Below are 14,164 nucleotides of genomic sequence, written 5' to 3' on the forward strand. Positions count from 1 at the left end.
CTGACCTCACATGTAAACATGCCTTGACGCACACATACTGTACATATTTACATTTAGGCATAAAAACTAACCACTTGCTACTACTTTCATGCTCAAATTATTCTTTGATAAACCGCCCAGCCTCTGCAAGATAAAAATTCTCATAAACGCAGAAACATGAGAACAAAACGCATACATGACCAGAGAACCACAAAGCCCACATGCACAATGAAACAACTCAAACAAGGCCAGCCAGACAACAAATGGAGATAATTAATCACAATAACGCAACATGTACTGTTTTGGAGATTGCATGGCACTCTTTTCATGGAAGCTGAGCAGAAATCTGCTATGCCAAAAAATGGCCAGTGCTCTCCATTTCTACACTCCATTTAGTGACCCTGAGACTGCTGAATGAAGCCTCCGCAGGCTTACTCACATTTCTATCAAATGCGTGTCTCGTAGTTGCGCTGAACATCCTGTTGGAGTTATTAATAAGACATTTGAGCAGATTCAATTTGAATGCAAAAGAGACAGGCAGACAGCCTCTTTAATAACCACGGACATGGACTTTGGCTAGCGGTCATGCAGAGATGTGATCCCAACCCGCAAAACAACATTAATGGCAATCCGCCATTTGGATTTCTATCAATTCTATGAGGATTTCTAGATATTCATTAGCTGTGTTTAAAAGGTTTAAGGTTCCAAGAATAGTAGAAAACTGTGATTCTTGCACCCAATGGTCAAAACACCTACAGACACATCCACAAGTATAATTTTCCATACAAATGCACAAACTTCATAAGGGCTCCATTTGTTTCCCTGTTTGTCAACTTGACAGATGACAGATGGGACTCTAAGTGGAAATTTCTGCTTGAGCCATAGAAAAATAGTTGTTGGAAAAATACTGAGAGCAAATCAAAGGTAAACACAAAAGGCTTTTCTTTGTCTTTTAAAAGAAATGGTTTGGGAAAAACAAAACTACCATCTTTGTTTGATTTTTATTTGACTTAGAATCATGCATATAGAGGTTTATTTCGTATGGAACATAATTTGTGTGTGTGTGTGTGTGTGTGTGGGGGGGGGGGGGTGTCTTTTAGCAAAAATTTGTCATAGTATTATTCAATGAGTCAGCTCTGGTTGTACCAGCGACGTAAGTGAAGTGTTGTTGCCATCAAGTGGCAGTGTGCCGAATTACAACAGTGAAGCAGTTTATTAATTAATCCTGGTAGAAGACGACAGTGTTACTTGTTCATAGTGTTCCTATCTTCATCTACAAAAGTATTATAAAACCATCATTTCATAATTTCTTATCCCACTGCTAAAAACGCAATGAATATTTTGGGGGGAAATAAAAAGTAAGTACTAGCAATCTGGGCATACCTGGTGGTGTGCACATTTGCCTGATATTTGTGAATGAATCTCGGTGGGCTCTTACCTTCATACGCGAAGTTTGCATGTTCACACTGTTTTGCGTGAATTGAAATTCCTACATGCATACAGTATGTCACTGATGCTGGATCCAGTTTTGTACTGTGCTCATGCTCATCCCGACTGGCAATTTTTAAAGTGTGCTATGCTTCGAATTGATTTCAGTTACATTCACAAGTCTCAGGAAAACTTGATGTTCCATGATTTACATGTTAGCCTCAGAATTCAATGAATTGTGCCTCTTTTGTTATTGCACACAAATTCACAGGTTATGCAACCTTGATGAAGTAGCCTATTGACCTTTTGCACGTGACGTCACAGACGTCATGGGAACGCTGGACGGCAAAAGAACCACTTGCCTGTATTGTAACCATTGAATCTCATACAGCGTAAAGTCCTTTATCTAATTGATTATCTTATAAAATGGTCATATCTTGCTGTGCGGTCGGTTGCACAAACAGAGAAAGGAGTAAACCAAATGTTGCTTTTTATCGCATACCTACTAATGAAGACGACTGACGTCGATTGATAGCAGCAATCAACAGAAAGGACTGGCAGCCCACAAAGTATTCACGGATTTGCAGCGATCATTTTTTGCGAGGTTAGTAGATAAATGTTCATACATTTTACTGGTAAACTTAAACTCTAACAAAGATTGTAACATAGGTTTTGAATTGCGTGTTTCAAATCACATTAACGAGCCAGATAGTTAGCGTCCACGCCAACTGCATAAACACACAGCTTAGTTTTAAAATGCACCTTAAAACTATTAAGTGCATTTGACTGTTTAATAATGGGGGATTTCGTCTTTGTGCATGGAGTTGTGTGAGCGTAGCATCTCGTCCCAGAGACCCAGCCAGCGACAAGCTTTTGAATCATCCCCGGTGTAAAAAGAAGAGACGGCATTGACTACATAATGATAAAGGTCGTGCGCTGTGAATTCTGGCTGAGTCGGCGATTTGATTAACTTGGTAAAAACAGTAGGCAACAGAAGGTAAGGGGCTGTTTTCAAACTAGCAATCTCCAACTGAAGTAAATATCGTGCTCTATGAGTCCCGACTAAATGTGTAACTCCGACTGACAAGCAAACTTTGGTTGAAGTAATAGATTCCATGGCTCTATGGGCAATAATAACTTTTAATTTGTAAAATAACAGTCGCTAAGTCACTAAGTCGCTCCGGGTCACGTCCCCTTCCATTCAACAATCATTTCTTTCCGCCGTCCATCATAGGGCAGTCACGTGATCACGCGACATCGGTGCAAATGGTCAATATGGACGGGAGAATCCGCTTTGATGAAAAGTGCAAAAAAGTGCTCGAGCCCATATACAGTACTGCATAATGTGCATACATTTCTGTTTTTTAGTCTTGTGATGTTTAAATTAAACATGACAAATATTTCCATCAATCAAATGAAATCATGATTATATTATTTCTTTACACAAAAATATATAAATATCAATCAGTACTATGATCAAATCGAATAAAAATGTGTTTTTTTCTTCTTTTTTATGTTTGTGTTAGAGATCTGTGCCTCGACCTCGAGTGATGCACAAGCGTTTTGGGGCAGACTGGGCTCCCCATAGTGACAGGTGTGTAAAAACTACTACAGTATAATTTGGCAAAAGCAGCAAAACCAAGAGATGCTGCCATGACAACACCAGTGGAGATTGCTTTGATTGTTCACATTACCATGACAACAATAGTTAGCTCACCTGCCTCACAGTTGAGTTTCGGCAGTTCAATTTCAGTTTTTGTGTTCTTCCCGTGCTTCTGTCAGTTTTCTGCAGCTACTCTAGCTTTCTCCCACATTCAAAAAAACATGCGTTAGGTTAAGTAAAGATTTAAAATCAGGGTTGCGAGATCCAAGTCCAGAGAGTAAAAACCCTGATGCAGTTTTGCTCCTCCAAGTACTTCACAAGTGGAGAAAAGCTCGTTTACCTGCTAGTTGATTAGAAACACCTGTTGAGCCAATCTGTGACAGGGCGTTTACTTTCTGGACCTGGATTCTCCAAGCCGGTGAGGGTGCGTGTGTCATCCGTAAACTGTCAAAGATTCCATCCATCCATCCATTTTCTTGACCGCTTTTCCTCACTAGGGTCGCGGGGGTGCTGGAGCCTATCACTGTCAAAGATTTTACCCCACAAATATTAACCTCGCAGAGAACATGGGTGATTGAAAAATACATTTATATGCTGACTGTTGATTTCAGTGTCAAAGTGCAACAAATAAACACATACACTGTTATTCAAAATGATATTTCCATGTTTACGAAATACACTTTTACCCTCTGGCGGTGACAAACACATTGCTAGTTTAGTCGGTCGGAAATGTAATTGTAGAAATGAACAAATAAAGTGGTAACTTGACTTACAAGTGCACCAACTTGCGTGTCATTTTAGCTCAGTATGAAATGAATTAAACTTGCATGTCAAAGGACCACTGTAATATTGTTAATTACAAAAACATTAAATAATTCGCACCATTACAGGAAAGCGTCATGAAATCATAAATCCACAGTATGACTAAAACCCAAACGCCTACAAAAGTGCATTTCACATCATAAATGCAAACAATAAAATCTGAAGCAGACACAATTAAATTCTAAGATTAGTGATTTAAAAAATATTTTTTTATGAAATGTACTACAGGTTTTGTGCTCATTACTTTAAAAAATACTAACTAGTTAGTTACTATTTATTTCATTTTAAAAGTAACTCAATTCCTCTGATGATGCAATACTATTACTACTGTAACTCTAGTTACTTTAAATAGTAATGCATTACTTTTTTAAGTAATCAGTACAGCTGGAAACTGTCCGTCCGTCTTCTTCCGCTTATTCGGGGTCGGATCGCGGGGGCAGCAGCTTTAGCAGGGAAGCCTAGACTTCCCTCTCCCCAGCCACTTCAGCCAGCTCCTCCGACGGGATCCCAAGGCGTTCCCAGGCCAGCCAAGAGACGTAGTCTCTCCAGCGTGTCCTGGGTCGTCCCCGGGGCCTCCCGCCAGGAGGACATGCCCGGAACACCTCCACAGGGAGGCGTCCAGGGGGCATCCGAACCAGATGCCCGAGCCACCTCAACTGGTTCCTCTCAACGTGGAGGAGTAGCGGCTCGACGCTGAGTCCCTCCCGGATGACCGAGCTTCTCACCCTATCTCTAAGGGAGAGCCCGGCTACCCTGCGGAGGAAACTCATTTCGGCTGCTTGTATCTGGGATCTTGTTCTTTCGGTCATGACCCACAGCTCGTGACCATAGGTGAGGGCAGGAACGTAGATCGACCGGTAAATCGAGAGCTTTGCCTTTCGGCTCAGCTCCTTCTTCACTACAACGGACCGATACAGCGTCCGCATCACTGCAGACGCTGCACCGATCCGCCTGTCGATCTCCCGCTGTAACTCGTGAACAAGACCCCAAGATACTTGAACTCCTCCACTTGGGGCCGGATATCATCCCCGACCCGGAGAGGGCACTCCACCCTTTTCCGACTGAGGACCATGGTCTCGGATTTGGAGGTGCTGATCCTAATCCCAACCGCTTCACACTCGGCTGCGAACCGCTCCAGTGAGAGCTGGAGATCACGGCTTGAAGAAGCCAACAGCACCACATCATCTGCAAAAAGCAGAGATGCAATGCTGAGGCCACCAAACCGGACCCCCTCAACGCCTCGGTTGCGCCTAGAAATTCTGTCCATAAAAGTTATGAACAGAATCTGTGACAAAGGGCAACCTTGGCGGAGTCCAACCCTCACAGGAAACAAATTCGACTTACTGCCGGCAATGCTGACCAAACTCTGACATCGGTCGTACAGGGACTGAATAGCCCGTATCAGGGGGCTCGGTACCCCATGCTCCCGAAGCACCCCCCACAGGACTCCCCGAGGGACACGGTCAAACGCCTTCTCCAAGTCCACAAAGCACATGTGGACTGGTTGGGCGAACTCCCACGAACCCTCGAGGACCCTGCTGAGGGTGTAGAGCTGGTCCACTGTTCAACGGCCGGGACGAAAACCACACTGCTCCTCCTGAATCCGAGTTTCGACCTCCCGACGGACCCTCCTCTCCAGCACCCCTGAATAGATTTTACCTGGGAGGCTGAGGAGTGTGATCCCTCTAAAGTTGGAACACACGCTCCAGTCCCCCTTCTTAAAAAGGGGAACCACCACCCCGGTCTGCCAATCCAGAGGCACTGTCCCCGATGTCTACGCGATGCTGCAGACGTGTCAACCACGACAGCCCCACAACATCCAGAGCCTTTAGGAACTCCGGGTGGATGTCATCCACCCCCGAGGCCCTGCCACTGAGAAGCTTTCCAACCACCTCTGCGACTTCGACCCCAGAGATAGGGGAGCCCACCTCAGAGTCCCCAGACCCTGCTTCCTCAAAGGAAGGCGTGTCGGTGGAATTGAGGAGGTCTTCGAAGTACTCTCCCCACCGATTCACGACGTCCCGAGTCGAGGTCAACAGCACCCCATCTCCACTATACACAGTGTTAACGGCGCACTGCTTTCCTCTCCTGAGACGCCGGATGGTGGACCAGAATTTCCTCGAAATCGTCCGGAAGTTGTTTTCCATGGCCTCACCGAACTCCTCCCATGTCCGAGTTTTTGCCTCAGCGACCGCCGAAGCCGCATTCCGCTTGGCCAGCTGGTACCTGTCAGCAGCCTCCGGAGTCCCACAGGCCAAAAAGGCCCAATAGGATTCCTTCTTCAGCTTGACGGCAACCCTTACCGCTGGTAACTGGTTAAAAAGTTATCTCACAGGAAGGGTACAATACGTTAGTTACTGTTGTAAATGGCAGGATTCTTACCATTTGCGTGTTCATGCCGTTGATTAATAAACATACATGAGTTCAGTGAATTCAGGCATTTTCTTCACGACATAGCCGGACAGGAGAAATAGTCGCCAACCCGCGCCATCTCGTATCTCTCAACTGTAAAGTTTCCCTGCCCTGTCCGTAGCTAATATCCTTTGTCCTTCAAAACGTCACCTCCCAAAGTTAAATGACTACACCCCCATTCGTCACACTGTCTCAATACATTTGGTCAACCATGCTCACCCCTCTCTGACCCACGATGGAAAAACACAGTTTTCAGCCTTTCAGAACAAAGGGTCTAATTAACACACATTCACACTCCCCCATCTCATCTGTCCTGTAAGAGACTCACCCTCTAAACATTTGAATTGTCACATCAAAACTATACTGAGAAAATCAAAGCAATTTTGTCCAATTCTTAATCGTCATAACTAAATCAAAACAGTTATAATTAAATAGAAAGAAATATTCTGTTTCATTACTGAGTTACTGTATTTAAAAAAGTAATGTGTTGGAGTGATAGTTATTGTAAAACGTAACTAAGTTACAGTAATGCGTTACTAGTAACTAGTTCCTGCCCGACACGGACTATACCCCTGTGTTTCCTTTCTCCCCAAATAGCAATTTTTCTTTGGCAAAATCCTGAGGCCCGGAGGGAGTCTTCTTCATTTCTCGGCTCTTGACCCACGTGTAGGCTGAAGAACCACCTAGGACCAACATGTTACTGGTCCACCACAGAAGGCTTTTACTGTAAGAGTTGTACACCACTGCAATAACAGTCTGAGCACAGGCTTTTGCAGTCCCTGAGACATTGTGTGTCAGCGGGCTGGTATACTTGATCTGCAGGCCTGTGACGTAGCCGATGGCAAACCCAAACACTCCTCCAAGTGTCATCACACACCAAAACCATAGATCAGTGAGACGGCTGAAGCTGGTGACACGCCCCACCTCTCCAAACACAAGAATGAGTGGGAGGAAGAGTACACATGCATTGATATTGTTATAGTAGGATAGTTTCCAGATATTTCCATCCACTGCAGGCATCACTTTCTTGGTGAATATGGCATTGAGAGACACACAGGCACTGGCGACCACACCAAAGAAGACCCCTGACCAGGAGAGGGAGCCCGCCATGCCTTCCTGGTCCACACCGAGCCAGAATCCACCTGAGAAACAACACAAGGAGGATGATGTTTTCATACCCCTGTCCAAATGCCAGTTTTGTTTTTTATAGATATAAAAAAGAATGAGCTAAGAATTCATTTCAAAACCTTTTCCCACCATTAAATAATATTTCATCTTGTTATTTAGTCTTATTTACAATTTCAGTTTAGGAATTTAGCTTAAAAGCACAAAAAGTGAAAAGGCTCCAGAATCTATGGCTTTTACAAGTGATAAGCTGTTAACTCTTATGTCTTATCAAACAATATTTGAACAAACATGAGTGTTTTGGGTTAAATTTCCTCCACAGTACATAATCTAATTGAGATCTTAATACTGTACTGCATAGGTGTCAAACTCCGGTCCTTGTGTTTTGGAGGTTTCCCTCTTCCAACACAAGCTGATTCCAATCAGCAGGATCGTTATCAGGCTATTGCAGAGCTTGCTGATGAGCTGATCATGTATCATCTGTGTTGGAGAACGGAAACATCTAAAACCTGCAGGACTAAAGCCCTCCAGGACCGGAGTTTGACACCTATGCTGTACTGCAGAGGTGGGCATCGAGGGCCAGAGTCCTGCAGGTTTTGCAGGTTGCCTTTCTCCAACACAGCTGATATATGATCAACTCATCAGCAAGCTCTGCATAAGCCTGATAATGAGCCTGTTGATTGGAATCAGCTTGCGTTGGAAGTGAGAAACCTCCAAAACCTGCAGGATTATGGCCATCGAGGACCAAGATTGCCCACCTCTGCTGTACTGTAACCCACAATCTAGAAAAAAAAGTGCTTTTTGCTAATGAAACTTTCAGATAAACATAATATGTGTACGGTAATCATAACATGATTTGACTGGTATTATAGAATGGCTGTTCTGTTGTGTCTAAAGACAACTTGCAAATCATTTTGGGACTTGTTGATGTAGCTTAATACAGTTGGCCACAAGGCAATTCATGTTTCTCAGAATGATCACATAAGTACGTTGGACAATAGACTTCCAAGATGTGCAACTGTGTCCAAAAACCCAGTCCCAAGTCAACAGACTTCATGCCTGTCAAGTATCATCACTTCTTTGACAATTTGCCACACCAAATAAACAGAAATGCACGTGCCTCCTCAATTCTGTTTCATTAGTTTATTAGTTATGCTTTATTCCTGATAGCGAATATGGAAAGGCATGTTCAGAAATGTGCCCAAATCGTTTAGTTATTTCATGTTTCATTGTTTGTATGTCCATAGACATATGTTATCACTGTTTTGATTAAAATTGTTAGTAAATATCATACACCAAATAGTTACGTTTTTGTGTTTCCTGAAAAAATGACTCAAGCGATTATTATTGCTTTTTGTAGTGTCATTGTTATTGATGATCACAAGACCAGTTCAGATTTCCGAACACGTTCAGTGTGAAACATGAGCCGACGTACCTAAAATGATCCCGCAGCACAATATGGCTCTGAAGGAAGTGGTCTGTTTCAGAATCACATATGACAGCAGCACATTAAATACAGTGCTGAGGGAACGTCCCACCGTGTAGAAGGCAACTCCGACATGTTTCAGGCACAGGTTGTTGAAGGTTATCATGCTGATAAAGACCACCGACAAGGGCAAAACTTCGCGGGACGTCTTCAAGTCAAATTTGACCGACGGGAAGTCGATCAATTGCGGGCACGCAGCAGACAACAGCTGCATCAGCCAGCAGAGTGTCACAGTCACAACACACTGGTAGAAGGTCACAAACAGCGGCGCGTCCAGGTCGCGATTGTCCAGTAGATAATTATTGAGGAACACCATTGTTATGGAGACGAACCAGTACAAGGCTACCACTGCTGCTATCCTTGCAGCTCGGAAAAAAAAGGTCTCTCCGATTCCGTCTTGGTCCACCATTTCCACACCAGCCATCCTCAAAATACTGGACCGCTTCAGCTGCGTCCTGTTCATGGTTGAAGAGAAAGGCGGTCATTTAGCTAACCAACAGTCACGATGAATACGTTTCCCCCCCGCGCCCACACACTCAAACACACGAATGTGGTCTCCCGGTCGGGAAGTGAAGCCTCGCGACACCAACGTCTCTACCAGCCCCTTTAAAAGCTAAATGAAACGTTTTTTTCCATATACGATTATAGTGTCGGTAAAAATCAAGTGCACATAATTCTATGTATAATAAAATATAAAACAAATACAGTAGTGATCAATGTCTTGCTGTTATCCGAGTGGCTACTTTAACGTAAATGCAAACTATTTTCATTGCTTTTATTTTGAAAGTAAATATTACTACCGGAAGTTAAAGTTCCATGACATCTTACTTATGACCACACTTCCTCATTTCAATTTCCATTACAGTGCCAATCTTTAGAACAAATAGGAGCCACGTATGGCATGCATATGATACATAATATTATGAGAGTCCTGTGTGTATGTGTTTTGTTTTTGTCACTGTGCAGTTTTGTCGTTGTATGGACTATATGCTCAAATCACCTCCGCATTCGACGTATGAGTGCACCCAACCTTCCGGTGCAGGGAGACTTCAGCGGAGCGCCCTGTTGATGCGATGTAAAATCTAAGCCTAAATCTTTAACCCACTGAAAAAGAACAGGAGTCGCTCCTTGCTTTAACACTATGTCTATCAGAATTTTAAAACTATTAATTAAATCACCCAGAGCCGTAATTGTAACGGCTTGAGCTCTGGTAATGATGCTATTGCTTAAAATTATTATTACACGTAAATACAAGCCGTTTGAGTAGCTACTAAAGCTATTTTGTTCATTACATTTTTTTTAATGTAAATGTAATTATGTATTGTAGCTCCTCTCCCGGGACTACTGGAGTCCACACAGTATCCCCCCCCCCCCCCCCTGGTTCATAAGTTGTTCATTTTTATTTTTTATTTTTTTATTTTAACAATACGTTATTGGATAAGAATATATATATGTTATTGTACTTCCTACTCCTTTTGAACATGTAAATTATGACATTGATTAATTATTTTTCTTTCTTCAAATTTGTATTTTAACTTCATTTTATATTTTGTAATGTTCCAATATGTTCAATAAACCAACCAGCCACAACAACTCTCTGGTCTGTAACCTCCTCTTCGTCCAAGTCTTCTTCTCTTCGTCGACGGGATCCGACGATCTCTGCCTCGTCAATATTTTGAAGCAGATGTAATGCCTCTACTGTTTTTAGTTTTTTTTTATGTCAGCCCATGGTGACATTTCTCTTAATCCCTTGCTGAAAAGTGGTTGCTTTGGAAATCCGACAGCGTTGTCAGCGGTGCAAAAATGACTCATATAAATATTTTAATGTTTTTTAATGCAATAAAATGGCAGCATATGAATAATATAGACACAGGCACATGAAAAGTCAAAACGCCATGTTGGGTGAATTTGAAGCCCCTATGAGCATCCTGACCAGAGGAACATGGGGATGCAATTTCAGGCAGTCCGTTAAGCAGAACACACTTTTTAAGTAACAAACACGTGTTGTTTTCGTGAGTTTATATTCCGAATGTAAACGCAATTGTTTCCGACCTATTTATACAGGATCATCTTTTATTGATGAAAGATGAGTGTGAGAGATTGTTTCACACGTCAATGACATGGGTTGCATTTACTCTTTTTCGTCCACTAGATGTCCCATATGTTGCTTTCACTGAAGCGCCAAAGCTCTGAATCTTTCTCGGAACAATTTGAAAGAAAGCCTCAAAGGTTCACAAAGCTTCACCAGCACATCTCTAAAACAGTACCTGCAAGTGTGAAAAAACAAAACAAACTGGGCAGCAAGCTGCGTGATCCCATGTCTATCACATGCTTAGCACAAAAATTAAGCAGTTTAGCATGTTACAATACTGACGGCAAATTAACACTTACACACACATATAGGAAGAACCAGTTAAACAAAAAGCTCCCACAGCCCCAAACCCCTCAATCACTCTATACAGTACAGCAATTGCCGAATATTCTTTCAAATAACATCACACCGAAAAATCTTTGCTTTATCTTTACATTTAAACTTTAGAAAAATGAACTTTTTATTGAGGCGGTTCTCCCCAAGCACGTACCTCTTGTAGGCCAGACGCCAACTGAAAACGCGAGGGGAGCAACACGGCATATCCCCTATTCTTTCAAAAATAATAAAAGCTTTAACTGACAAAAACACAGGAAGTGACCAATATAAAGCCACTACTGTTCAATAATAACCCACTTTAAAAATAAAATGAAACAATGTAATTATTTTGGGGAAATTAATACATACATAAACACAATTACAATAATTTACAATAGTCGTTTTTCTATTTGTTACACCTAAACAACCACCAGCTACTTCGAGTCAATGGGTTACCCTGAAGACATGCATTTAAGTCCCAGGAAAACGGGAAATGTTCTACTTCTTTATTTGCTTGTCGAGCAATGTCGAGCATTCATTGTTATTATTGTGGGAATACTGAAAGCATCCCATATTTTATCATATCAGTTCAACCCTTAACTGTAATATAGCATTACGACACAAGATGGCAGCAAACAATTGATGTACAGTACTTTCACGCTGTCTCCAAGTACAGTACCTCTATAGATTCGAAAATATTATGGAACACTTGAAATTATCGGTCACCGGTAAATGAAATAATATGTGGGACACAAACAAATGAAATATTTAAGTAAAATGCAAATACTTTGTGTTTGTATAAGTGCAGACACCAAATTATGTTGAATTTTCAGCAGCAGGATTCAAGCAATACAAAGGTGGTGCACTTCTTCTACTGAGACTTGGAATGGAGTGAGTAGTTCGACTTTGGAAGAATTTGATATTCATTTTATGGTCTGCTTCCTTGACCTCTCCCAGTCGGAGCAATTTCCACTCATTATTAGCAAGTACAACAACTGAGAAAATCTACTGCAGGTGGCACTTTGGGTCACTGAAGCACTGATTTTTTAAAATTATTTTTTTATATTCACTCTTGAGTTAATAGCCACCATCCATCCATCCATCCATTTTTTTAACCGCTTTTCCTCACAAGGGTCGCGGGGGTGCTGAAGCCTATCCCAGCTGTCTTCGGGCAGTAGGCGGGGTTCACCCTGAACTGGTTGCCAGCCAATCGGAGGGCACACAGAGACGAACAACCATCCACACTTACAACCACACCTATGGACAAGTTAGAGTGTCCAATCAACCTAGCAAGCATGTCTTTGGAATGTGGGAGGAAACTGGAATCCCCAGAGAAAACCGGAATCCCCAGAGAAAACCCATGCAGGCGCGGGCAGAAGATACAAACTCCACCCTGGAAGGTCGAAGCCCGGACTCGATTTCACGCCCTGTGAAATGGGAGGCGGACGTGCTATCATTCATCCACCGCGCCACCAATTATTTCAGTAACAAAAGAAAAATGAAATGATAATGATATACATGATTCAGTTTGAGGTAGGCCTACTGTATTTTTTTTTAATTACTATACCAAATGCAATTTGTACAACTTGTGTCATTTTTCATTTTTCCTATTAAATAAATAAATTTTCCTATTAAATAACATGTTTTCTTCATTTGTTTTTTGCAAATTAAACTTTCTTGTTGGCTTCTTAAACAATGTAATATCGTCAACGGAAACATACTTATACTAGACTGTTGTTTAAAGTTACAATGTCGTAATAATCTTCATATTCCAAGTCCCTGTCGCTCTTCTTTACTCAAAGAAACGTCAGCCACCGAAGTTCCACTAGTCTAGACACATAATACGATGTGTTACACTAATACTTCAATGAGTAGTTGGAAAAGCTCAAACGAAGCAAAATTGCACGAGGGACCCACGAGAAAACTAAATAAATAAATAAAGGGATCGATACTAGCTCTTTGGTTTCGATATGATACCGGTACTCATTTTAGCATTTTTTTTTCAAATTTTATTACAAAACATGATTACATAAGACAATAGGTACAAAAAAAGGAAGGAACAAGTACATAGCATCATATGTGGGTGTAGAAATATTTATTATATTCGATTATATCGATACTTGGATCGATCTGCACAGCCCTAGAAGAAACAGAAACAGACAGAACAGGCAGTGTATCTAACAGTATGATGTCTAAAAGGTTTAATTATATCAGAACGATTGACACACTGCCGTCTAACGCATTCAAAATGGTACCTTGTTCATATAATGTCTTAGTCAACACCCACACAGAGTTTGACAGCCTAAACCAGGGGTAGGTAACCCTGGTCCTAAGGAATCGCAGTCCTTACGTATTTTAGATGTCTCCTTCCTTCAACACAGGTGGGGATCGTTATCAGGCTTCTCCAGAGCTTGCTGATCAGCTGGCCATTTGAGTCACTCGTGTTGGAGGAGGGAGACATCTAAAACACATATGAATGTGGCTCTCCAGGACCAGGGTTGCCTACCCCTGGCCTAAAAGCTTTTTTTCCCCATCCCTTTTCTTAAGTGTTGCCATTCATGTACAGTAGGTCAGAGTTATGTCCACCACAGCTAGACACATAGGTCACAAGTCCACATAACACGGTCCTAGGTGCCACAAACACCTGCCAGGCAATTACATTTCCCCTTTCAATCCTGCATGTCCTTGAAGTGAGGAAAATAAGCGATAACAGCGAAGTAACTCTAAAATGAAATGATTCATGAATAAATATTATATTGTAGCAATTAAAATTAGTGGTTTTATATCACAGTTTGCGAGTCAAAATTCAGACTTTGCGCCTCATTAGAACACACTGAGTAGGAATACTAAAGATTTCAAAGTCGCCGTATGGGAAGCAGAAGGCGGAAGAAAAGGGTCAGTA

At 42.0% G+C, this 14,164-nt stretch overlaps 1 protein-coding gene across 1 annotated transcript; it reads right to left on the reverse strand.

Annotated features, from left to right (window-relative positions):
* Positions 1-3,581: 3,581 nt before the first annotated feature.
* slc35c1 (solute carrier family 35 member C1) lies at positions 3,582-9,587 on the reverse strand. The gene is made up of 2 exons (XM_077563627.1): positions 8,805-9,587; positions 3,582-7,386 (listed from the first exon to the last, which is right to left on the reverse strand). Exons 1-2 carry the CDS (start codon positions 9,316-9,318, stop codon positions 6,809-6,811), a joined length of 1,092 nt encoding a protein of 363 aa, XP_077419753.1. The 5' UTR covers positions 9,319-9,587; the 3' UTR covers positions 3,582-6,808.
* Between the last annotated feature and the right edge of the window lie 4,577 nt (positions 9,588-14,164).

Source organism: Vanacampus margaritifer, chromosome 4, assembly GCF_051991255.1.
Source record: "Vanacampus margaritifer isolate UIUO_Vmar chromosome 4, RoL_Vmar_1.0, whole genome shotgun sequence".
NCBI lineage: Eukaryota > Metazoa > Chordata > Actinopteri > Syngnathiformes > Syngnathidae > Vanacampus > Vanacampus margaritifer.

What these genes read in the sequence shown, in the direction of transcription:
- slc35c1 (XM_077563627.1), bottom strand. Translation starts at nt 9,318, where the DNA reads ATGAACAGGACGCAGCTGAAGCGGTCCAGTATTTTGAGGATGGCTGGT. An exon ending in GTGCTGCGGGATCATTTTAG is followed by an intron (nt 7,387 to 8,804) that starts GTACGTCGGCTC and finishes GTTGTTTCTCAG; the next exon opens with GTGGATTCTGGCTCGGTGTG.